General features: G+C 35.8%; 1 protein-coding gene across 1 annotated transcript in view; it reads left to right on the top strand.

The window, feature by feature from the left end:
• LOC107192017 (echinoderm microtubule-associated protein-like 2) overlaps positions 1 to 27,791 on the top strand; it is a 146,145-nt gene that overhangs the window by 72,564 nt on the left and 45,790 nt on the right. The window contains exons 7-14 of the mRNA XM_015581191.1: positions 711 to 1,016; positions 8,938 to 9,010; positions 14,232 to 14,438; positions 14,945 to 15,182; positions 19,954 to 20,111; positions 25,371 to 25,628; positions 26,256 to 26,393; positions 26,668 to 26,784. Coding sequence (XP_015436677.1) covers positions 711 to 1,016; positions 8,938 to 9,010; positions 14,232 to 14,438; positions 14,945 to 15,182; positions 19,954 to 20,111; positions 25,371 to 25,628; positions 26,256 to 26,393; positions 26,668 to 26,784 — 1,495 coding nt within the window. The remainder of the gene's footprint in view (positions 1 to 710; positions 1,017 to 8,937; positions 9,011 to 14,231; positions 14,439 to 14,944; positions 15,183 to 19,953; positions 20,112 to 25,370; positions 25,629 to 26,255; positions 26,394 to 26,667; positions 26,785 to 27,791) is intronic.

The raw sequence follows: 27,791 nt of genomic DNA on the forward strand, positions 1-27,791 counted from the left end.
CAGAAGTTGACTATTGAAAATTGAAGAGAATGAAGGTCTAGCCTCCGACCTCTCATAAAAAATTTAATTATCGCACTTTTTTTACTTTTGTAAGCACTTATAAAAATGTTGATGTTTTTTAAATAACACAGTATCATTTTCCAATGAAAAATGTAAACAACTAAATTACATTTGTCGTTTCTATTCAAAGACTATTTAGAACAAATATTCAAGCAACGATGTACATCTCATATGTCCTAAGGATATCTCGAGAACATGAATTTCAAACATCGCAAAGACGTCTCTCTCACATGTCCTGAGGACATTCTGAGGACGCGAATTTCAGACGTCGCTACGACGTGTCTTCTGGTACATCTTGCAGATGTCTCCAGCACGTGAATTTCATACGTCATTAGATGTCCTATTTCAGACAGCTTTAAAACATCTTTATTAGGTCCTAGGACATTCAGACCTAAAACAGCTATAAAACAGACATGAAGATGTCGTGTGCTATCTGGGTATTGATTGCACTAACGATAAGTTTCACGAGAAACGTGCGTATCTCCATCGTAGACTTCCTCTGTAAGAGTAAATATATGTTTTGTATTTTCGACTGACTTTTACATGATGAATATACTTCTCTCCGGTTGTTCCAGAATTTCCTGTACACCCTGTAACGTATCAAATATTTTGTTTAAAAAAAGATGAGATCAAATTTCTGCCGTTCACAGCACCAGAGACATGCAGTACAACGAGGAAGAAAATACCGTCCGTATGTACCTGAGGGGTCGACCCGTGGTCCTTTATGTGCCAACACCTTTGATGGATACCTACGATCTTCGCAAAGTCAGCACACCACCGCAAAGCAAACTAAAGCTCAACTGGGTTTACGGCTACCGTGGTAGAGACTGTCGAAGTAATCTGCATCTATTGCCAACTGGGGAAATTGTTTATTTTGTCGCGGCAGTGGTGGTGCTGTACAACATGGAGGAACACAGCCAAAGGCATTACTTGGGCCACACGGATGATATCAAATGGTGGGTCATGTGAACTCAACTGTGAATCCGCGCAACATAGCCCCCTTGTACAATTGAACTAATATTATTAGTGAAATCTTAAAAGACACAGGCTAGAAGTTACCAGTGCTAATAAATTCTCTTGAACACTAGAAAGTAGTTTCTTAATGCAGGCAAAAAGATACATAGCATAAACCCTGACACAGTTCTCATTTCACAGGACCACTTAAGAAACGGAATTAATTTTCTATACGACACAAACCTTTAGTCGAAAATCTAATTACATTAAAACATCGTAATACTCGACTGAACTTTGCCGCTAATAATCTGTATGTACAGGGTGTTCAAAATGTGGGACATTTTCACAGGGTGAATTCTACATATCAAACTTGTAAGAAGAAAATCAAGAATAACGAAAATGCACCCGAGGCTTCATTTCCATGTTATTAGTTGTTGAAAATGTGGGCAATGTATGCGCTATAAGTTATACTACTTAAACAGTTGTTCCGCAGCTGATATACATATCTACATGGTTGATTGATAAACTTATTAAACTTATGAATGAATTCAAATCAAATAAACGAACCAACTCGTGAAACAATTGAAGAGGGTGCCCCTCAAGTAGAATAACTCATCGTGTGAGGCGTATTTTACGCTGATTTCACCTGTACTTTCAACAATTAATAACTCGGAAACGAAGCCTCGAACGCAATTTCGTCATTCTTGATTTTCTTCTTACAAGTTTGGTATGTAGAATTCACCCTGTGAAAGAGCTTCACATTTGTATTAGCATCTTGTATAGTAGTCGATGTGACGTGAACGAAAAAAAATAAGTTGGGTTCCACAAGTACTTTTATAAATTACGAGTCAGTTGATTCGTATTTACTAGTCAGGTAGTCCCATAGATATAGAAATATAGACAGCGTATCTCCTTGGAAACAGGCGTTTCAAGTTTGGAAAGAGTTAGATAGCTTTCAGTGGACTTGTCATCTATTTTTAAATCTAAGTGGTGAGGAGTAACCCTGATAACCAGTTGCGTACAAGTTTCGAGCAAATTGCCAGCAGTAAATGACAAAAGTTGTCTCAAAAACCATAGCCATCTGGTTCCACATTTGACTTGGCTTTTTCAGGCAACGACGGCAGCTGACAAATGGTAAAGAAAATTGGCAGAAAGTCTTGCAACATGACCTATGTCAAATTGAGAGCAAATCTGGAACAAGATTTGCGTAAGCCAAATTGCTGCTTATGTTGCTGTCAATTTGCTGCCTATGTTGCTGCCAATGTGCGCGTGAGATGTTTATAGCAAATCTTCCATAAAATTTGTAGCCATAACTTTATGACAGGCATTGGACAAAATTTAACTCTGCAAGTTTGGAAGGTTCTGGGGGTCTGGGGTTTGAATGGTTGATACAGCAATATTAAAAAGGGACAGCAAGTTCTCCGACAGAAATCCGTCTCTTTCTAAAGCTGGGACGGCGACCCAGCCTGATGTGCAGTCTACACTCCTATTTCTATGGCTAGTCCTATGTCACGTTTGAGGTTAAGTTAGAAACACATTAGTACACTTCACGTGAAATCGTTTGAGGCGAAATGAGACGAAAATCAAGAATAACAAAATTGCGACATATCCTTCGTTTGTTAGTTGTAAGCGTTTAAAAATTGACCCAAATCATGGCAATCCGCGCGCACGGAGTGTCAGCGAATCACGGCTCGTAAGCGGCGTACAGTCACATTAAAGACTCAACGACGTGCAGGAGCAGTTCGTAGAACAACTGTCTACTTACCCCATAGAAGATGTCAATAACTTGTGCCCGCGGTATCTGAGTCGAAACCACTTGTATCGCATTAACTCTGATTACTCGATAAAATTCGCAAGAAATGTAAATATCTTCATAAGAATCTCATCGAATAGAGAGGGTAAATGCCCCCTCTAGTTGTCACGTATAACAATTGTCCTGTCCACGAGTATCTATGAAATTAATCGCCACATGCACGTACACCACAGAAGTCCGCGAAAAATTTCCACCCACACTACGCGATTGTCCCATCCGCCAAAAATGTCCCCACACTGCGCGATTAATTAGACCCGCGAGCGCTTCCTCCGTTTGGTTTGATACTCTACACGTTACACAAAACTAACACTCAAAATAATTAATATACAACTATTTAACACTAATTATTAACCTACACTAATTAATTTATAACAACTATTTATACTAATTTTTAATACGCAATAATGAATGAAACCTACAATATATAATAAAACCTGCAATATTTAATAAAACCTACAATAATTAATAAAATCCACAATACTTAATAAAACCTACAATAATTAATAAAATTTACAATAATTAATTTGCACTATTTATAACAACGACGTACGCGACACTACTAAATAATCACTACGTAATCGTTAAATAAACTAAAACTTAGTTTTCCGAACATGAACTCTATTTGCTCGTATAATGTAAAGGGCACCGTCCGAAAAGGATAACTGATATTATTGAACTGATCCTCCCTCATTAGGATCGATGTGGCGTAATGGGTCGATCCTCACTCTTTCATAGTCAATACCTTTTGGGAAGGAAAAGCTGCATGGGAAAGTGTCTCGGAGGTCGTGTTTCTTTTCGTATATTCTTAGTGCAACATCTGTATTTTCTTCTCATACACCACTCGGGGCCACTTGGCCACGTTGCCGAGGGTGTGCGAGTCTGGACATTATAAAACTATCCCTTTTCTTCCGCAGGGCGACCACTCCCGGATTGCTTGTAACGTGTAACTGCCATCAACGAAGACCTTTTTTTTTTTCTTACGCGGGGGAAATGCCTTATGCACACCCCGGAGTCCTGGGGTGGGACTCCGAGGTAGTGTGGGACTCGCACCCACAAAAACCCCCGCGGCAGACTTCTCGGGCGGAACTCGGCGGTGGCGGGATCTCGTATGAACGCTCCCCCACCGCCGCGCCTGTGCTCTCCTTATCGCGGAGCCCGTTCCGTGGGGGCGATCGAACGCCCCCCAGAGGTGACCGATTCCCCGGTCACCCCCCCTTCTCTACTCCGCCAGCGTCAGAGGACTGCACTCCGACGCCGGCACTACCGGGCCGCTTTGGATGCAGCCGGGGACCCCACCGCGACTGCATCAGCGTCCCCGGCGGACGCGCGCGCGAAGGCGGGAGCCACAGGAGCCGAAGCTCCGGCTCCCGATGTCCACGCACGCGTCCGCCCATACACACAGGCCTCGCCTGCCGGGGAGCGAGGAGACGCCTACGGGAGTAGGCACATTACTGTGCGGGCCCCACGGCCTCGCCCACGACCCCGCCTCGCTCTCCTCCTCTCTCGACGAGCGGGATCGCGCGCCTCGCGGTCCCGCTCGTCGTCCTCCTTCCGCGAGATGACGGTCTCACAGAAAGAGAACACCGCCCTCCACGACCTCTCGCTCCCCACCATGGCCGCAACCACGGCCGGGAGCGAGAGGTCTCCCCCTATCTCTAAACGGAGCGCCCGCCTCTCCCTGGCAAAGGCCGGGCACTCCTCCAGCACGTGCCGCGCGGAGTCAACCTCCGCGCTGTACTGGTGGCACTCTGCCGTCGCCTCAGCTCCAACCTTCTGCAGGTACTCCCCGAAGCATCCGTGCCCGGTGAGCACCTGCGTGAGCCGGTAGGATAGCCTGCCGTGCCGACGGTCCAGCCATCCATCAAGGACGGGCAGGACCGCGCCCACGGCTCGCTGCCAAGCGGCGCCGCTTTCACACAGCTGGCGCTGCCACTTTTCGCGAGCGAGCCGCCGGCCCTGGCGATCAACGAAGACCTTGTCTATTGTGTCTTCGGCTGTCCCTCTTCACATTAACTTGTAAAAAGAACTTTCAACCTCGAATTCCAACTCCATGATGGAAACGGTTCATATTACACCAAATGTATGTGTTTAACAATTTTCTTTATTTTATTTTATGTAGTTTCTTTATGTATCGTAATGCAGGTGCGGCAAATTACGTCTTAGTTTCATTCTAATATCATTATACGTTTTGTATGATCCATATTAGTTGCATATTATTTTTGTGCGGATACAAGAACCTGAAACACTTGAAGTAAGATCGAAGTGGTAATGAAATGTGCAATGCACATAAAACATACAGTAAGTCAATATTCAAAATTTCAGGAATAAAGATATTATCCTATCGGGCGAAACTCCGAACGATAAGCAATTAACGGATACACTCGTTTAAAAACATCATTCAGCACCCCGCGACGGAGGACAAGCTCGTTTTAGTTCGTTTACACCAGTCATCCCCTGAATAAAAATCATTCAGGTATGAATGACACCAACCGCTTACGGTTGACCAATGAAGGCGGCTTGCTACCTGAAACAGAGCGCGCCGCTGTTTTGACTTGCTTAGTGTGAACTTAATTTCATTACTTTCAGTTTTAAAAAACATCATATTTTTGGATAATATGACCGTGTGGGGTAAACGAACTGTATGAAAATTTGTCTGTGAAAATTCGAAACATTTCGCGGTGGTGTTGTTATTTTCTCGGCATTTACATCTCCGCACTTCGTTTACCCATCAGACACGCACACATACCGAAAGCCATCACGGTCTCCTCGTCGACCGCTGTGTTACGACTGACTTTAGATTACGATACGAACAATCCAAAACCAGAAGAAAAAGGTATTGTCCTTTCTAGCGAAGCGTCGAGCGAGGAACAATTAGCGTCAACCATATCAGATCGTTCCGTCCTGTTCGACCTAATAAAACGCCTAATTTCGAAAACTGATTGCGGCGCTCGTTTGGAAACTCCGGCTAGGCGGGCGATTTATGATGATATGGTCCTCCGTCGAGGGGTACTGAAAATTAATTGCTTATCGTTCGACGCTTCGCCCGATCGGATAATATCTTTATTTCTGAAATCTTGAATATTGACTTACTGTATTTTTTATGTGCATTGCACATTTCATTACCACTTCGATCTTACTCCAAGTGTTTGAGGTTCTTGTATCCGCACAAAAATAATATGCAATTAACATGGATCATACAAAACGTATGATGATATTAGAATGAAACTAAGATATAATTTGCCGCACCTGCATCACGATGCATAAAGAAACTACATAAAATAAAATATAGAAAATTGTTAAACACATACATTTGGTGTAATATGAACCGTTTCCATCATGGAGTTGGAATTCGAGGTTGACAGTTCTTTTTACAAGTTAATGTGAAAAGGGACAGCCGAAAACACAATAGGCAAGGTCTTCGTCGATGGCAGTAACACGTTACAGGCAATCCACGGGTGGTCGCTCTGCGGAAGACAAGAGACAGTTTTTGAATGTCCAGACTCGCACACCCTGGGCATCGTGGCCAAGTGGCCCCGAGTGGTGTATGAAAAGAAAATACAGATGTTGCACTAAGAATATACGAAAAGAAACACGACCTCCAAGACACTTTCCCATTTAGCTTTTCCTTCTGAAAAAGTATTGACCATGACAGAGTGGGGATCGACCTATTACGCCACATCGATCCTAACGAGGGAGGATCAGTTCAATAATATCAGTTATCCTTTTCGAACGGTGCCCATTGCATTCTACGAGCAAATAGAGTTCATGTTCGGAAAACTAAGTTATAGTTTATTTAACGATTACGTAGTGATTATTTAGTAGTGTCGCGTACATCGTTGTTATAAATAGTGCAAATTAATTATTGTAAATTTTATTAATTATTGTAGGTTTTATTAAGTATTGTAGATTTTATTAATTATTGTAGGTTTTATTAAATATTGTAGGTTTTATTAATTATTGCAGGTTTTATTAAATATTGCAGGTTTTGTTAAATATTGTAGATTTTATAAAATATTGCAGGTTTTATTAAATATTGTAGGTTTTATTAATTATTGCGTATTAAAAATTAGTATAAATAGTTGTTATAAATTAATTAGTGTAGGTTAAAAATTAGTGTTAAATAGTTATAAATTAATTATTTTGAGTGTTAGTTTTGTGTAACGTGTAGAGTGTTTATACCCAACGGAGGAAGCGCTCGCGGGTCTAATTAATCGCGCAGTGTGTGAACATTTTTCGCGGTCGGGACAATCGCGCAGTCTGTGTGAACATTTTTCGCGGACGGGACAATCGCGCAGTGTGTGTGGACACTTTTCGCGGACTTCTGTGGTGTACGTGCATGTGGCGATTAATTTCATGGATACTCGTGGCCAGGACAATTCTTATACGTGACAACTAGAGGGGGCATTTACCCTCTCTATTCGATAAGATTCTTAAGAAGATATTTACATTTCTTGCGAATTTTATCGAGTAATCAGAGTTAATGCGATACAAGTGGATTCGACTCAAATACCGCGGGCACAAGTTATCGACATCTTCTATGGGGTAAGTAGACAGCTGTTCTACCGGCTTTTCCTGCACGTCGTTGAGTCTTTAAAGTGACTGCACGCCCCTTACGAGCCGTGATTCGCTGACACTCGGTGCGCGCGGATTGCCATCATTTGGGTCATTTTTTAAACGCTTATAACTAACAAACGACGCAGTTGTCGCAATTTCGTTAATCTTGATTTTCGTCTTATTTCGTCTCAAAGAAACACTCCTTAAATTTTTTCCTACTAGTAGTCGAACATCCTGTATACGCCCAGTCAGCCAAGTTATGGCTATAAGTTTTATGCAAGATTTGCTATAAACACTTTGCGCGCACATTGGCTGCAACATGTGCAGCAACCTGGTTTGCGCAAATCTTGTTCCGGTTTTTCCCTCAATGTGACATAGGTTATGTTGCAAGACTTTCCGCAAATTTGCTTTACCATTTTGTCAGCTGACGTTGCCTGCAAAACCCAAGTCAAATGCGGAAACTGATAGCTATGGTTTTTTAGACAATTTTTAGACAACTTTTTAGAGCAATTTGCTCGAAACTTGTGCAAAACTGGTTATCAGAGCGTATTTGTAAACAGCGTAACGTGATTATAACATGCTTGCAACAAAGGAATGAAGATATGTTGGCACACACTCTACGAATGTCACTTGAATTGTGATCTTAATGTGTTTCTACCTTTATCCACCTCTTGATAAAAGTTCACAAATCAGAGAAACATCAACGTGAAAATGAAATTATCAGTCTACCAATTCTTGTAAAAGTTTTAAAAGTAAATTTGTATAACTTGTAAAATCGTATTCATTGTGCAACGACACTTATAAAATGTATCTACTAATAATATCTTAGTGATTTAACTTGTGGCTTGTAAATAGTATGAATTGTGTGTGCAACATAAAACTAGAAGTTACAATTTATAACTTGTAAATTCATCAATATTATTAATTGATAAGTTATTGTATAAGAGGTCCCTGATCGTAAAAATGACGCGCAAACATTAATAGGCCGTTGTTTCTGCGCTTTCTTTTTTGTCTCTCGAAGAAAAGGAATGCTAATTAATTATTGTATCTTCCCCGAAATCGTTTAGTCGCGAGTGCAAGATTTCAGAAAGCTGGACTGAAAGTAACGAAATGAAAAAAGTTGGGGAAAGTGATCTTTAATTTCGAGATAAAACACCACCAAGCATGTCTTGTTTTGCACTCATTCGCTTTAAACGTAGTGTTACTTCACGGAGAAAGGATAAATGGTGGGCCGTGTGGGTGTTTCGGTTTCTGGAAGAAAACTTGCATTTTAGATTTTACTTCATTCACGCCGAACCGTTCCCATTCCAGTTGTATCAGTGGTTTTACTCCGTCTTCCGTATTTTAGTTTATTTAGATTAACTACAATTATAAAATGTAGGTACGTTTTGTTTAATTATGATAATGTTTCACGTCTTTATTATGAAGTAATGCAAATTTGGAAGAGGAATTGTTTAAAGAATTGCGTAATATGGGCGAATTCAAGGCTCGTTAAGTCTAGTGTATAAACTTCTTTCGCACGTACCCGCATACATATGTATTTTTGTGTATTTCAGCATGGCGATCCATCCAAACAAGCTGGTAGTCGCTACTGGTCAAGTGTGCGGAACTGATAGACGGGATGCTATGGTAAGAACACGAATAATATGTTAAGTTACTGCATAAACTCCGACTTACTTTTTCGAAAGATGAAAAAAAAAGATTCCAATACACGTTGAGAAGCTACCTGTTTGAATATAACTTGAAAAGTAGCTACAGTGAACCGCATTAATATTCGGACACGGTAGTATTTGGAAATATATTTGTTGTGTATCTGAAAATAAGGGACTCATTGTTTTGTGATAAGTAAATACACTTATTCTAATTGCTAGAAATATAACATTTTTGTATCTAATTTATATAATTTTGTGTGTATTAAAAGTGGTAAGCAAAGTAATGCCTAATTCTGACACTGTAAAAATATTCGGACATGACATATGCGTCGCAGTTTGGTCGTCCTGTTAAGTTAGTTAGTTTGCTCAGTAGCAATGTTTGTCAACACAAGATGTAATGTACTGTACTATCTCGTAGAGTCAATTTCATTTCAAAATTCACTCTTTCCGCACATAATAGTTGTGTAAATGAGACGTAATGGTAAAAATAAGTCGTTCGATACACGTCACCTCGTTAGTGGTCATGGTGAAAAGGGAAAATTGTGTCGAGAAATCGGTACATTACTAAATTTGAGTAAAAGTACTGTAACGGATATTATATATGTAGAGATATAATCGTGAGGATAGAATTGAATCTGTTCCTTAAAACGATCTTCCAAAGATATTCGATGTTCGTGACAAACATAATATTAGAAATGTAAATAAAAGTTCATTGTGGATACAACGGTTTAGAGTTCTCCGACGAAGCCATACATTAGAGATGCTAATCGAAAGAAGATTACTCTTCTCCACAGAATACATTTCTAAAGAAGAAACATGGTGGAGATACGTAATTTTTGCTGATGAGAGTAATTGTAATATTTTTGTGTCCGATGAACGAAAACTGGTATAGCGTATAGTAAATGAAGAACTTCAGACTAAAAATTTGAAATCAACCGCGAAACACAATGACGCAAGTGTGTCGTTTTGGGGTTGTGTTTTGGCTGTTGGAATGGACAAATTAACTTTCTTTGACGGGATATTAGATAGAAATAGATATTTAGATGTTTTGAAACAAAATCGAATAGATAGTGCTATTAATATGAATACTTGTAACAGTTTTTAATTTTATCAAGATTATGATCGAAACATAAATTATGTACAGTTTAAGACTATTAACTAGTTGAAAATTTGTGGGATTGCTTAGATCGTTGAATCAGAACATCACCCATAAATTCGAAAAAAGAATTAAAATGACAACTTATTCAATTAAAATACTTAAATAAATTTATTTTTAGTATGCCCAAACGTTTAAACTATGTAATTAAATAAAAGGGAAATCCAATAAAATACAATTGAAATTGAACTGTTTTTGTTAAAGCATATATATATATATATATTTCAAATGAAAGCATTATACTTTGTAGAGCGTCCGGATGGTTTTGCAACGTAAAAATTAGGCATTATTTCGTTTATCATTTATTAACAAGATAAGTGTATAAATTAAATAAATGAATGTTATGTTTCTAACAACTAAAGTAAGTGTTTTATTTTACTAAAAAAAACAACGAATACATTAATCCAAATATGTAATATGGATATACAGTAATAACTTCTATTACTTCTCAAGCACCATGCTGTGCAAATGTTAATGCGGCTCACTTATATTAATAGCTCACTGTACACTGACGAACAAACTTGGCTTCCTCTAGGGAAAAAAGCAATGTATAGGCAATGGATTCCTACCGCTTGATAAATTTACATCAAATACTGAAATAAATTTTAAACCGAATGTTAATTTGGCATTTTCAGTAATTCCGAGACCAAGTGGTATGAGGTCTTTCCCTTACATCACTTTTTCCCCTAGCGGAAGGCAAGTTTGCTCGCGAGGGTACATCAAAACCGGATTGACAAATGTAACGTGACGCAGAGCACGAATTTATAGCGTTCTCAATAAAATAAACTGCTGTCTAATGTATCTTTGAAACGGTCAGAACTTTTGCATCAACCAAATATATACGAGATCGGATTGAAAAGTTTTGTCCCCACTTTAATGAAACAGCAATGGGTGAATATAAATTAAGCCTTCGTAGGGCGCAATATGTTTCGCAACATGATCGGGCACGATGCGCGATGTGTCTAGGAAACAATTCATTGTATGGTGTTTATTCTCTTTTCTTATGAGATAATATTCTTATTCTTTTTGAAAATGATTTATTTAACTATTTTATGGACAGTATGAATGGTATAGCAACATTAGGTTAAGAATTAAATGTAGCAGAAACACTTAATGTAACCAAATACAAAAGAAGAAATTAATTTATACTGTTCGGGCATTTCAGTTGTTTCATCGATGTAGAAATAACAATTGCAAACGAAATAGGCATGCGTTCAACAAACTGCATTCATCCATGTTTTATATTCAAATTTTGTAAGACGCTGCACGCCAGTTTCAATGGTGGAAGTAGTACGTCTTCGTTTCTGAGGTGGTACTGTACTAATTTCTTCTTGATCTTCTTCCGTGATGTTCAATTTTGTTCGAAGTACTAGATACATAGCTACTGTTTTTGAGTTTCTTCTCGAAAATTCATCCAAAACATATTCGTGGAAAGAGATAGCAAGTCCTCTGAAAGTAACCCGTCTCTTTCTAAAGTGTAGACTCTGCCCGAGCCTGACGCGCACTCTATATTTCTATTTCTATGGGCCGGTTGCACCCGACGGAGGGTTAACAGAACAAAAATGAATCTGTAGCTTTATTATTTATTTACAAAACTACGTAAAGATTTTTCAACGTAATCTCCTCTGACCTCGTTATATTTCTGCTAGCGTGTTGTAAGTTTATGTAGTCCATCATTGAAAAACTCGGAAGTTCGTTGTCGAATCTTTGAACTAATGCTGCCTTCATGTCCTGGTCGAATTTGAAATGTTGACCATCCAAGTGTTCTTTCGTATTCGGAAGGAGATGGAAGTCACTTGTCAAACACCGTTTGTGTGCGGCCTGGCGTTGTCACGGAGTTATTGGAGGTAGTGGCGTTGTTGGAGAAGTAATTTATCAGACCGTTTTCCTTTCCTCGTGATACGTCTTTCCATTTCGTTAAGCCTTCAATAAAACATTCAGAATCGACTGTGGTCGCTTTTTCCAAAAAAAAAAAACTGTCCACACCACCCCTTGGACATTCCAAAATATGATCAACATAATCTTTCCTGTTGGAGGGTGTGTTTCGAACACTTTTTTGCTATATTAACTCTTTATAACGGTACTCTATGGACTGTCTTTAGCTACTCCATTACGTTGCAGATGCGAACAAAGTTCAGGGATGATTCATAGTTTGCACTGGAAATGATCGTTTTCAACGAAAATAACACAAAGGGGACGAAACATTTCAGCCGGCCTCACACATACAGATGAAGGGTTCCATGTATACAATATGTTTCTAATATAAAATCTATTTGAAATTTTAAAAGCTGATGGTAGTATGAGAAAGAGGGAATCTTACTTTGTAAGATTGGTAGAAGCCCAATAAAATCTCATTGTCAGACGCCACGTTGAATATATGTACGATTTGATAAATTTTGAAATGGAGTACTATCTACTACAGTTTTAAAGATATACCTGTGCCCAGTTGCGTAGGCAGTTTGTATATTGCATGTACATTAGGGTGGCTCTTATTTACTCTTGATCAACATTTTCTTCAAAAGTTTTCTCGCGGCACCCCGCAGAATAGTTCCAATGAATAAAACAATAATCTGTGCAAAATGTGAACTCAATAGAGTAACGGGAAAACGTGCCCCCAGGCTCTTAAACATTAAAATAATTAATTAAATACTTATACATCGGTTTCATTCGAATATCTTCTAAACTATTGACTAAATCAAAAAACGTATGGGACAAAACTTTTAGATCTAGATAGGACGCATCTTTTATGTTCTATTACTTTTTTTCGTACGACCAACGGTTTACGAATAAAATATAAAAAAGCCTGAAAAGAAACTAGAATTGTTTCTTCAATTTTGGAAGTTGTAGTGCGTTTTGATTATTCTGTATCAATGAAGACTAAAAAGATGTGTATTACTTATTTTCAACCCTAAAGGACTATTCTTTGGAAATTACGAAACTTTTTTAAAAATTTCGATAAATTTCTGTAAATTGTATTGAAAGTGTTTTGTATATTGTATGTAGTAACACGGAATAAGGTTAAATGGAAATAAATTGTTCATAACATTTTTCATTTTAATTTCAGTTTATTTACAAACGTGGGTTTCCAGTTAATGTCTCTTTTTTGTATCATGGAATCTTTCGCCGATAATAATTTACAATCTGTAAAACGTAGTCTTTATGTTCTTCATTCTTTGTAAATAATTTATTATATTCTTCCACTAGTTTAATCCCTCTCTCTGCTGTATCATTAACTACTCGAAGTTTATTTACTAACTCCAATGCTTTAATGAAACTTGTACTTTACGGATCAAGTTGAAGGATCAGTTGGTAAAAATTCATCATCTAACTCAAATCTTACAAAGAATTCTTTAGTTGTGTTCGTCATGAATTTATTGTTCAACCCCGTTTTCAAAAATTTCATTTATTTTGTCACTTTGTAATTGGATCCGCTTTATATCTTTGTTAGACATTAATTGGAAACCAACATTTATAAATAAACTGAAATTAAAATGAAAAATATTATGAACAATTTATTGTTCATTTAACCTTATTCCGTGTTATTATATAGAATGTACAAAACACTATCAATACAATTTTCAGAAATTTACCGCAATTTTTAAAAAAGTTTTTTAATTTCCTAAGAATAGTCCTTTAGGGTCAAAAATAAATAATATACATTTTTTTAGTCTTCCTTGATAAAGAATAATCGAAACACACTACGATTTCCAAAATTGAGACAGAATTTTTAGTTTTTTTCAGGCCTTTTGCAGTTTTTTTCGAAAACCATTCGTCGTAGGAAAAAAAGTAATACAACATAAAAGATGCGTCCTATCTAGATCTACGTTTTGTAATGTTTAAGAGCTTGGGGGCACGTTTCCCCGTTACCCTATTGAGCTCAAATTTCACACAGATTATTTTTTTATTAATTGGAACTATTCTGCGAGGTGCCGCGCACAAAATTCAAAAGTCGACAATAAGGACCACCCTAATGTACATACACATCTCATTGAAGCTGAGTCTTCAAACAGAAATCATTGACATGGTTTTAAATTCTTTTCAGCCGCACATAAGAATATGGACATCGGTCAGTTTAACGACCCTCTGCGTAATTGGCAACGGGGGTTTCGATGGTTCGATTTGTTGCCTCTCCTTTTCGAAGGCAGATGGTGGAAATTATTTGTGCGCCATCGATGAAACATCTGATCACAACATCTCGATCTGGGACTGGCAGAAAGGAGAACGGGGGACCAAAGTAACCGAGACAAAGGTACATTTTCATTAACATTTATGTATGGTAGTATCTGAATTATTACTTATTGACGAGAAAGAAATAACATTGTTATAAAAAGAAAATAATGTATAGGCGATGTAGAATTGAAAATAAACAAAAATTACGGTAACTGGAATGATTTTAATTAATATTAATTCTTGACACATTTAATTTGAGTTGAACTTGTTAAAAGAATGTTACATACACAATGTCCCAAAAGATTATCAAATAAACGAAAACAGTTGATGTTAATCCGTCCCCAAAAATTATTAAGGTTACTCTGTCGATATGTTACGCCCTTGTAGATTTTGACGAGACCTTTTTTAATTACTTTGTTATGACGTATATATAACCAGAAAAAAAATAAAAGCGGGCGGTCGGGTTCCAGTCGTGTTTGAAAAAATTAAATGCGTTTAAGAAAACAGGGGCTGCACTATAGTATAAGCTAATGTTGTTTATTGTTGAAACTGAGCGTCTACCAGAATATTAATTATTAATTATAGTGTTCTGTCGACACGGTGGTATGTGCCGAGTGGCATCCTCTTGAACGGAACCAAATCGTGTCCTGTGGAAAAGGGCACGTGTCCTTCTGGTCCCTCGACAACGGCGGTATGCTCTACAAACGAATGGGCGTTTTCGAGAGCAGGGAAAAACCGAGATACGTTACCTGCGTAGCTTTCAATCAAAGCGGTGACGTTCTCACCGGCGACAGCAATGGTAATATTATCGTTTGGGGCAGAGGTGAGAAATACTTTTTTAATTTCCAGTTTTGATATTACCGTCTTTTAAAATATATGATAAACATAAGTTAGAAAATTTATCCTCAGAGATGTTTTTCAAATCCGTAAAAAGTAACTTGAAGATATTTATATTATTAGAGATCTGTAAGTGGTTTATAGTAAGCATTACAGTAAATCTTCGATGAGTGTTCGAAGGTTCCTCGCCACTGAACATTAAATATTTCATAAACTATTGGCCGTATGCAGCTGAAACAAATATAATTAAGTTCAGAATTCCAAGCTCTATCGCTGCGTTAAACCTAATTAAAAACCCAACGTTACACCTGGGGACCTCTTCTTGTCAATGCGAGAAGCCTTCAAACACTTATTGAGGATGTGCTGTATCTCCAACAGTTCTTGTGAAGGATCTAAAAAGGTAGCTGAGCATTGTTACTATTAGTTTATTCGTATATGAATATTTCTTTTATTCAAATATAATAGAGTTTGTTGAGAAGAGTTGAACGGTGTGTCACATAACGTCATTGAGTGTAGTAGAAGGTCGCGAATTATTAAGATGTTAAGTAGTCAGATCAATGGCAATCGTCGGTCAGTTGCGACCCCGTAGCATGGTTATACGTTATACGTAGGATTTTCTAGCACAGGACCTGTGAATTCACGTTGATCTGACTCCGAATTTCACTAATTTACAACCTTCTACTACACTGACCCTATTTGAAACATCGTTGAACTCTTCTCAACGAACGCTATCATAGTATAACTAAAAATGTATAGCATTCCATTTAAAAAAAAATTAACTTCACCTTGAAATCTCCCTTACTACTGTATTTACAAACAGATTATTCATACCACATTATATCTCATTCATGCTGAACATCTTTTGTAGGAATATTTTTCTGTATTGTATATGCAGTGTCCCAGATGAAGCCCACCTAAATATCTACTTTCTTTCTAATGATATCAAAACTGTTTAAATCACAATTTAAATAGTTTCGAAAGGGGAATACCGTGAACGAATATATTTTTTTAAGGTAACTTTTGTGTATTTTTTCAAAGTCACCGGTATTTTGTTCGCAGAAAAGCATATACTTTTTTCTGTTGTATCTTGTAGCAGAAGGAAAACTGCATTCGAGCATGATTATGGTCTTCGCATGACCTTGAACACCAAAAGTATATACAAATTCTAACATAAGTCCTAAAACGTCAGAAAACATGATGAATCGAGTAATTGAAGCTTGTATTACTATTACATCAGAGATAATTTAAAGAGCATCACAATCCGTGATTACTCCTGTTAGAAAGGGTATCGCTGCCGATGGACATCACATTTAGCATTTGTAACATATGTATGTGAATCAGTAAGTTCACATACTACCTTAATAATACTATCTTAGAAGTGGATTACTTTCTTTATGTTGAAGGTCGTCTGGAGGTTATAACTTAGGCATGCTCAAATGCACTCTTTCATTTGCTACAAGATATAATAGCAAAAAATGTATGCTTTTCTGCAAGCAAAATATCGGTAGTCATAAAAAAAACACGAAAAAATCACCTTAAAAAATTTGTTTCTTCCACGGTATTCCTCTTTCGTAACCATGCAAATTGTACATTAAACGTTTCTTATAGTAGTAAAAAGAAAGGAGATATTTAGGTGTCCTCCTTCAGCTGGAACACCTTGTACACTTGTAAGACGGTGCACATTATTCTTTGAACGAAATATAGATGAACTGGGAAATTTGAACTGGCTCGACTGTTATGGGAGGCTGACAATTGATTTCCGGTAGGCTTTGACGCAGGTGCTGAGACGTCTGCGTCTGCTGTATGTCTTATAGAGTTAACGCCGTTACATCAATGTCTAATACTTGGGCTTAGAATGGAATCTATTGTATAGAATCTATTTTATTTTTGAAGTTCTATTCAATAAGACTATACCCAACGTGACGGGCCGTTCCCACCGATCAATAGTACATGTAACGAAAAATAGGCTCCTAAACAACGCTCAACGACTTATAAAAGCTCTCGAAAGTGTTAATACAGGTGGGGAAATTGAATTCCTGAAGGCTCCCTTTGGCACGATGCCGATCTTATATTTTTACAAGATGTGACTGATTGCACCTAAGGAATGAATTTGGAATCTGTATTGAGTTAACATGAATGAATATAGAGTTTCAGTTTAGTTACCGCATCGAACGGTTCTAAACATTGACCTAATGTTATATAATATTCTTTAATGGATCTATTTAAAGCTTAATTTAGAGTAATTATTGAATTAGTTAATGATACGTAAAGTAACCTACGTTGTTATCTTATTGTTTCGTGTAATTATAATTTAATAGAATTCTTAGAAAGTCGCTGGAATGTCATGCATTTGCTGACCTATGCCACCTGAATACAGGTCAATGACCAGGAATGTCGCAGCAGAATTTCTTACGACAAAACTTTAATAACGGGTGGGACATAAAAACCCACGTATATTCAAACTGAATTTTTGCACAATCGATATCCTTTACAAAAATACATATTCTATCCTTTCAATTAATTCTTATTGTATATCGAGTTACCTAATACTCCCATGTAGCATTCATATCGAGACGCACCAAAGAGTTTATCTGAATATCGCAATTTCTACAGTTCTACCGATTTGAATATACGGATTCCTCCCTGAAAGTCTTGTCCATCATTTTTGTTACACCCTCTATACAGATATGTCGTGTCTATATGTCTAATATTTTTATTTACCTTCATAAAGGAGGAACATTCTAACAAAACCAAGCATGATTTAACAGAAAAGAAGTGGATTTTATAGTTGCTATCAATTTACGTAAATTTGTAATAATTAAATAATTTCTATATATAAATTTACATGAATTGTGTAATATAAAAATACATATTTTAATGTTAAAAAAATAGTAATAATGTGAATAAGAACCATGAAATATTTGTAAATATTTTTTATACTAATTGTGAATACCTTACTTAATCATACTCCCAGAACATAAATGTCTTAAAGATAATTTCCATAGATTTATAACTTTCCAACGCTATTGTCAGAAAAAGGCATAAATATAATTTTCTCTCGTCATGTTTTTTCATTCATAACACTTAAATGTCTGCCACAGAAAATGCTAGTATCCTTCCGAGAAGTGTTAAAATTATATTTACAAGTTAATACAACATAACTGATACGTACATAGAATTGTAGTATACGTTTTAAACTTCCTTTTCACTGGTACTGTAGCTTGCTATAAAGTTCCATACAGATGTGCATACAGTGTCGGACCAAATGATAGGACATTTGATATATGTATATATTTAAATATTTCGTATCATTAAAAGAAGAAAATGTACATATTACACATCCTATACAGAGCTATAGTATACAGCTCGATTACACGCCCTGTATAGAGAGTGCCTCCGACAATTATGTACAAGCAGGCATAAGGTCATTCCTCATAAAAAGATAAGGAGAAGATATAGAATAAAATTTTTTCATTTGAGGCTTCGTTTTCGAGAAAATCAAATTTGGAAATCTACTGGATACGCGTGCAATTGACTAAGCAAAGGGCCGCAACATCTGGAACACAGATTTTGATGAGTTTTATGTATATGTTGTAGTGTAGGGGTAGTACTTTTTTTAAATGTAAATCAGGTCCAATTTGTACCTGAAATTAAAGCAAAAATATGTAACTGTGACCATACATCTTTTATTAGATGCGCATGGCGTTATGAATTTTATTGTTTTATTTGTTTTTACGATAAATGTCATACATTAGAATGTAAGAAATAGTACTTTATCTTTTAAGGAATAAAATGAGGAAAAATACATTTATACTTTCAACTAAAAAAACTGACCGCAATTGAGAATCGAACGGACAACAGTTCTGATGCGAGACCTATCCTTTACGAGTGCTGCTATTCGTTATTATGATAACCTTTGCTAACGCTTAAATTCTTAAATGCATCAATATCATTTTTTATTAATATTTTGGAAACGCTTCAGTGTTGGACCCAACATTGACACATATGTTGGTGTACTACACTTACACTACCAACATATGTATATGAGACTCATAAAAAATACATGTTCCAGATGTCGCGACCTTCCCATTAAGACTTAGCTACCGCGTCTGTTCATTGCATTCCGTTTCTACGTATTGCCAGCACAAAACACATGTTGCACATGGATCATCAAATTCGATTTTTCCAAAAACTGAACCTCGAATGAAAAAATGTTAATGCATATTTTCGACTTACTTTTTTACGTAGAATCACCCTCCTTCCCGGTTATACCACCCGTTCGGCCACAACTTGTGTACATTAATCACAGTACGTTGACGATATTACAAATTTTTTTGACGGTAACATGTTTAAAAAAAATTACTCGGAATATTGTCCTCTACAACATATTTGAATGTCATCAAAATCGGTGAGGTATGCCCTTTTTTGAATAATTACCAAAAAAAATCTAAAATCAAGTGTCCTATCATTTTGTTCGACCAAGGTCAGCTCATGTTTAGACTTTTTTCTGTACCTTCTTTCTTGTACACCACACAAACTTCTGATTTAGTATGGTCACTTGAGAGGACAGGTCGAATACACAGTCTGTGTATAAAACAAGTAAAGTGTAAAGAAATATTCAAATTAAAGAATTACAGAAATATTGAACAATTATTTGTGTAAAAGAAATATTCAAATATATCAAACGTCCTATTATGTTTCTCTTGAAAATTCATACAAATGTTCATTAATTATATAATAAAGATATTTTTCCGCAGGTACCAATACAATCTCCAAGTTAGTGAGGAACATTCACGAAGGGTCTATATTCTCGATTTGCGTTTTGAAAGATGGTTTAATTGTCACTGGCGGTGGCAAAGACGGTAAAATACTGTACTTCGACGAATCTTTGAATTTGACTGGGCAGGAAGCACAAGTAAGCTTTATAAAAACGAATTTTTACGAGCATATTCTACTTACCATACGGATGAGAAACGTTATCTAAATGTATGTCCGCACATGCTTTATTTCCAAAATACAGCGTCCCAAATTTCTTATGAGAGAAAATGTTCGAATGAAATTAAGAGTTCGAGAAGAGTTTAAAACATAGTTTCCCAACCTTTTTATACCTGACAAACCCCTTTTCAAAGTTTTTTTGTTCAGTGCCCCTTTCGGATAAACTATCTCCATTAGCAGAATTTTCAAGTGTAGTTGTGCGTGTAATCTTTGAATCTTAAAAAGTTGAATTGAGAATAAAGAAAACAAAACAATTGAACACTGCAATTTTAAAGCTATTTACTAAAATGAAGTAACAAAGAATTACCTAGAATTACGCAGAATCAAATAAAAAATATTAAAAAATAGTCATTACTGAGAAGTCTTGTCCTAGTGTGATGCTAGAATTTTGTCTATGTTTGGCTTTATTTTTGTCAGCAGATATACGCAGTCCGTTCTGCCTTTTCGTGAAAATATGTCAATTTATAACCGTACTACATCCACGTTCAATTATTGTAAATATAATGAGGCAAAGAATATAAAAAGGTTTTTATGACACAACAGAAAACCGCAGGTTCTATTACTTAATAAGAAAAATGAAAGAGAAACATTAAACTTTTTAATATATTATTTAAATAAATAATTTTGTGAAAAAGTTATTTACATAATTGGATTCCTCATTCAGATACACACGGTTTAAAAAAAATTTAGTGAACGTATGATTAGTTGTTTAGAAGAAAATTGAATGTCCAAAGATTTATCTGTTTCGTCTCACCGTGCAGCAATTTTTGGGTAAATTTTTAATAATTGTCCGACCTTCCTAAAGAAACAACGTTTTCAAATATGAGTGCTCTGTACGCGACACGTTTCGAGGCAGTATTCTTAAAAAAAAATCATTTGGGCACACTAATATATCGACCGGTATTGGGAGAACGTAATTTTTTTCGATGAAATTTCTTTTTCGGTGCGGATTTCTGTTAATCGTGTTTGGTCAACTTCATCAAACCGACTACTTCAAAGGATTGTGAACTATCCTGCACCACAGTTTCCTGATTATAAAAAAGAGACTTCGCCTGGAAGCCAACAGTTTCGATTAAACCTTGTTCTTATTACATATACTTTATCAACTTTCATTACAACAATTTAGTGAAACTTTGCAGTTTTCAAGAAATTTCTTAAACTTAATCAATAGTCCTTTAGGATTGAAAATACAAAATACACATTTTTTAAATCTTTTATTGGTTTATGAGGCTATTAAATAAACTGGTGAACACTATATTCGTTTCAATTACACAATTTATTCAAAGCACTCGGAAGGCGCGTCTTTATTCTCGAGGAAACTTCCAGAAGTGGCGAGCAACGCGACGCGATCAGAAAACAACGACATCACGTTTTTCAGGGACGATCGGTCCCGCTCGTAATGAAACAATGTATCGTTAGGAATGAAGTTGAATCTTCTCAAGCATTGAACAAAATATAATAGATCTTTTTGTATATATATATTCATTAATATTATAAAACCAACACGCCTCCTCAAAAAAATTAATCGATTATATTTAAAAAAAAAAAAAACACACCTTCCTTGTTACTTCTCTCCTCTGGGATAAGTTACATATGGTCCAACATTTGTTGCTTGGGATTAGGGAAAACCCAGAAAAACCTAATCAGACCATTATATTAAAAGTTACATACACTAGTATACTCGTTAATATTTATTGTTCTAAACCCATTCCAGTCCTGAGTTCCAGGAATTTGACTGCCGGTAATGGCTTCGTTAATGCATCGGCCAACTGATTACCTGTAGGAATATATTTCAGTTTTATTACATTTTTCTCAATCTGTTCTTTTGAGAAGTGATACTTTATATCGATATGTTTCGACCTCTTGTGACCAGTCGGATTATTTGCTATGCTGATACAGCCATTATTGTCCTCATAAATAATAATTGGATTTAAAACATTTAAATCGATACTATCTGCTAATGATTTTAACCATAATGCCTCCCTAACAGCTTCAAAAAGAGCCATGTACTCAGCTTCAGTAGATGAGGCTGCAACAGATACCTGCCTCCTTGTGTTCCAAGATATTGTACAACGCTCAAACAATTTGAATAAATATCCTGTTGTACTTTTTCTGTCATTGTTATCGTTTCCTCCCCAATCAGAATCAACATAGCCATTTAAAAATTCGTTATAATCACCTCGGACAAAAGTTAATTTAATATTAATTGATCCTTTAAGATATCTAAGTACTCTTTTTAAGCATTTCCACAGTTCTTCGTTATTTTTATTTAGGTATCGACTTAAAATATTCACAGCTGTGCTTAAATCAGGTCGAGTACAGAACATTACATACATCAAACGTCCAATAAGATTTCGACAAGGAGCGTCATGTTTCTTATCAGAGTTTAAGGCTGTATAATTTAATTTATTTTCAAGAGGCGTACTTACAGGTTTACATTCAGACATATTAAATTTATTCAAAATTGTTTGAATATATGCACTCTGGCTCATTATTATACTATCATTACTTCTTTCGATATTTATCCCCAGAAAAAATTTGATATCCTTTAAATCTACCATGCAAAATTTATTCATTAAATAATTTTTAAAGCTATTCATTACTTCTATATCAGCTGTAGCAATCACAAGATCATCTACATAAAGTGTCACATATATATTTTTCGATACATCTCTTTTATTTTTGAGATATAGATGCATCGATCTACAGAGGAATTTCGAAAGCCTTTACTTTTAAGTAAACAACTTAACATAAAACAACCCCCTCAGGAACTTTCATATAGATTTCCTCTTTCAATATACCATTTAGAAAAGCAGTTTTTACATCCATATGATGGACTAGTAAATTAAATTGATTGGAAAACGCCATTATAAATCTGAAACTTGATATTCTTGCAACTGGTGCCAATGTTTCTATCTGCCCTATATCTACAAACATTTGTTTATTCATTAATTCTAAAAATTTAGACTTTCCAATATGACCTAACCGTTGATGCCATAATTCATAACTATCTCTATCTTTACTATTTACTTGAACAATAGAATTCGCTTCATTTGAATTAACTATAAATTCAATTCCAGTTAAATTATTTAGTAGTTTACCTGTCATTATTACATTTCCATTTTTACTTATCTTAACGCTCTTTTCGTCAAAAGTAATGGTCATCCCGGCCTGCTGCATTCTTCGGACAGATAATAAATTATAGGGTACATCTGGACAATAGTAGACATTGTATTGTTCCTTGGATACCCATGTTGGTGGTAACATTTATCGTGCCCTTCTTAGTCGCTGTTATAAATTCCCCGTTTTTCGCCACGGAAATTTTTATTGGCATTTCCACTTCATTAAAATCTCCAGCTATATCTTCCCTGTTGACGAGGTGATCCGATGCTCCAGAATCGAGAAGAAATGTAATTTTGTTTCTATCACCGACTTCTGGTTGATAATCTCCGACCATAAATGCAAAACTTGATACATTTTCTTTTGATGTCGATGGTTGAGATAGTTGTATCGTTTGAACGGTTCTTGTATTCTTCTCAGCACTCTGGTGTTGAAGGCCTGTTCTTCTTGACCATACTTCTTGTACGATTTTGGGATTTCGAAGTTTCTTTTCTTTGCAATATTGCCTTTATTTGCTTCAAGCACTTTCATACTTGTGTCACGGCACTCGTTATTCAACTTCACTTCATGATCAAGTAGTCTCGTCTTTACGAACGCCAATGTTAAATTGTCCTCCGATAACGTTTCAATTGCAGTTATTACACCGTCATAGAATGTAGGCAATGTTAGCAATAAATGCGACACTTTGTCAGTTTCTTCTAATTTTGCACCCGCTGCTGATAGTTCCGATAACAAATCATCGAACACTGTAGAGTGTCTTATCAATGACGTATCAGTTTGTAATTTTAAACTTAATAATTTTTTTCGTAAAGCTAATTGTGTGGCTAGACTTTTACGTTCATAAATAGCATCCAAATCATGCAACACCTGTCTAGCACTATTATTTGTTTGTACAAAGCTAAGGAAAGAGTCTGATAAATATTCTTTGTTATGGTTATAGAATTTGGTTATGGAATTTGGTTATCCATAACTTTAATTACGTTTAGCTCAGTTAACAAAGCACGAATTCTAAATTTCCAGAGGCTATTGTATTTTCCACCGTCAAAAGCTTTAATGTTTCTTTTTATATTTAAACCCTCCATTGTCTTTTACAGTAACAAACGTTTACACACAAAGATTACACTAAGATGCACGCGAATATAAATGTACGATAGTTTCAGTTTTATTATTTAGTCTTCTCGTTTTCCTTTTTCTTTTTTTACACACACAATTTACAACATGTCTGGGCCCATAACCTATTGGATTATGAGACTATTAAATAAACTCTGGTGAACACTATATTCGTTTCAATTACACAATTATTCAAAGCACTCGGAAGGCGCGTCTTTATTCTCGAGGAAACTTCCAGAAGTGGCGAGCAACGCGACGCGATCAGAAAACAACGACATCACGTTTTTCAGGGACGATCGGTCCCGCTCGTAACGAAACAATGTATCGTTAGGAATGAAGTTGAATCTTCTCAAGCATTGAACAAAATATAATAAATCTTTTTGTATATATATATATATTCATTAATATTATAAAACCAACATCTTTATAGATAAGAAACGTTCAGAGCACATTTGAATTTTCAAAATTAAAAAAATGTTCAATTTTTTCCAGATTTTTGTTATTTTTACCGAAAATCGTTTGTGGCACGAAAAAAAGTAGTAGAATATCAAAGATACTCCTTATCTAGATCTACAACTTTTATCTGGCATATCTTTTGATATAATCCATAACTTACAGGACAATCGAATAACGACATTATGTGCGTTTAAATAATCATTTAAACGTTGAAGGACTCAGGGGCTGCTTTTCCCCTTATCCAATCAAGCCCAAATTTTACACAGATTTTTTTGATTAATCGGAACTATTCTGAGGGGTGGCGGGAAAGAAACTTTGAAAAGAAAACATCATCAACAGTAAATAAGAACCACTCTAATGTATAACCATTCTTTCAGTCTTGTTGTACAAAGAAACGAACATGTATGCGTTTATACAGTAGATTGTTGTCATTTGTAAAATAGATTGTTCAATGCAATTTTTTTAACTGTTAATGGTGTATTGTATTTATTAGATCGAGGACCACTTTGGAGGAATCCGTACGCTTGCAGAAGGTAGAGGTACACAATTATTAATTGGAACAACGCGGAATTGCATTTTAGTCGGCGATGTAGGAATGGGATTCAATCCAGCCATGCTTGGTCACGCTGAGGAGGTTTGGGGCCTCGCTGCGCACCCAACTTTGCCGCAATTTGCAACAGCTGGCCACGACAGACTTTTGCAGATGTGGGACAGCCTAAGTCATACCGTTGTTTGGAGTAAAGACATTGGAGTTAGTACAAATTGTTTTATAATAAATTTATTAAGTTTCTTTCGAAAGACAATGCACAAAATTTGTAAAATATCGTTTTACATAAACAGCAATTTCACGAAAAGATTTATCATCTTAAATTTTGGCTGTTTCGAAATTTTATAACTAATTTTATACCTCGAATTCTAATGCAATTGGATGTCTAAACTACTTGTACATACATTAATATTATACAGTTGTGTCATTATCTGTCACAGTTTTATTTAAACCAAATGTATTAGACTTACCGATATAAAAGTTGCATGTGCATTAAATTTACTGTTGACGACAATAAAGGTTTCTTGTCTTTGTAACGTCTATTTTGAAATACAAATTACTCAACGTAATGTATTAACATGAATTATTTAACTCGAGTTTTCATGAAAAACTGTTTCTCATATCTTATGTAAACATTATTAGATTCTATAATTACAAGATTTCAAAGAAATATGAACTATGTATCTTTTGAACAAAAATTATTTCACTAGTGAAGTGATTATTATATTAATTACAGAAAAGTAACGACCATGTGTTTTGTTTTACGAAATGGCAAATAGAGTATAATGTATTAATTACATAAAGAAATGAAGTCGGACTCTTTTGGTTTAGGAACAAGCCCAAAGTCTTGGTTTTTCTCCAGATGGTAATGTGATAGTAGTTGGATGCACTTCCGGAAAATGGTTAGCGATCGACAGTGAGACCCGAGAATTGTATACCCATCATAGCGATGGGACAGAACCGATTCAGGTACAAAGTTTATTCATCTCTTTATTTTACACGCGTTAGTATTTTATTATATGTATGATATATACCAATAAGTAAGAACCAGTATTTTTCCAGTGATTTAAACGAGCTGTATTCTTCGAAATTGTAGAAACATATAAGATGCGGTAAAATTAGTTGTACAAGAAAATGAAATGATTCTGCATGTAAAAACAAATCTGTTATACAAGTTAATATAGTTTAATCAAGAAGAATGTGTCATTTAGAAAATGTCATGTATTGTACATTTAACTTGCAGGTGGTGCGATTTTCACCAGATGGTACGTTGTTAGCACTTGGTTCCAGAGACAATTACATTTACATTTATCAAGTTAATGGAGATGCAACCAAATATAGTCGAGTCGGGCGATGTATGGTAAGAATCATTTCTATTGAATCAATTTCTAATAAACATTATTCACTTTACGATTTTAGTAATCTAATTGTGTAACTGGAAATACGGTAAATACTTCCTTTCGGAAAAGTATTAGACACTCCACAAAGTTCATACAGTTTTCATACTTTAGAAACTAAAATCTATTATGCAGTCATTTCAGTTCTTTTTTTTACCATTTATGAAAACTGAGTTACGAGAAACAGGAGACCAAAACATTTTTATGAGAGTCGTAGACGTAAGACTCGCAATTCAGAATTCCCATGTATTAATTTTTCATTCTTCATGTTTTTCAGTTGTAATTACCCTGTTTTCGATTGCACAATGATTTATGTATGTATATGTATATTTATAACTAGCAAAACACAGTGTTGCTTGTATTTATAACATAAAATCAACGTTGAAATGATCATAACTATTGTCACTGCTGTACAATTTGCTTCTACATACATTGCCGATGAAAAGTTTTCGACCACCATCTGCTTTCTCAAATATGCTCCTTAATACAGGGGGTTGTTCTAAAACAGTTGTTGGAAAACCAGTTTTATTCGTTAATATGGTATCCTACGTATGTATATGTATAGTTCCCTACCCAGTCATCAAAACCTGCAAAACCAAATTTTGTCCAATGCCTGTTATAAAGTTGACAACTTCGATGCAAGATTTGCTATAAACAACTTGTGCGCAGATTGGCAGCAATATAGGCAGCAAATTGACAGCAACAAATGCAGCAAATTGGCTTGGGCAACCCTTGTTCCAATTTTGCCCTCAATTGAACATAGGTCATGTTGCAAGATTTTTTGCCAATTTGCTTTACCATTTTGTCAGCTGGCGTTGCCTGCAATACCCAAGTCAAATGCCGAACCAGATGGCTATGGTTTTTTCAACAACTTTTTGCCATTTATTGTTGGCAGTTTGCTTGAAACTTGTACACAACTGGTTATCAGGGCTAGGTTTTATGACTGTTCATAGTACTTTAATCCAATTCA

The sequence above is a fragment of the Dufourea novaeangliae genome, unplaced genomic scaffold (genome assembly GCF_001272555.1).
Source record: "Dufourea novaeangliae isolate 0120121106 unplaced genomic scaffold, ASM127255v1 scaffold287, whole genome shotgun sequence".
NCBI lineage: Eukaryota > Metazoa > Arthropoda > Insecta > Hymenoptera > Halictidae > Dufourea > Dufourea novaeangliae.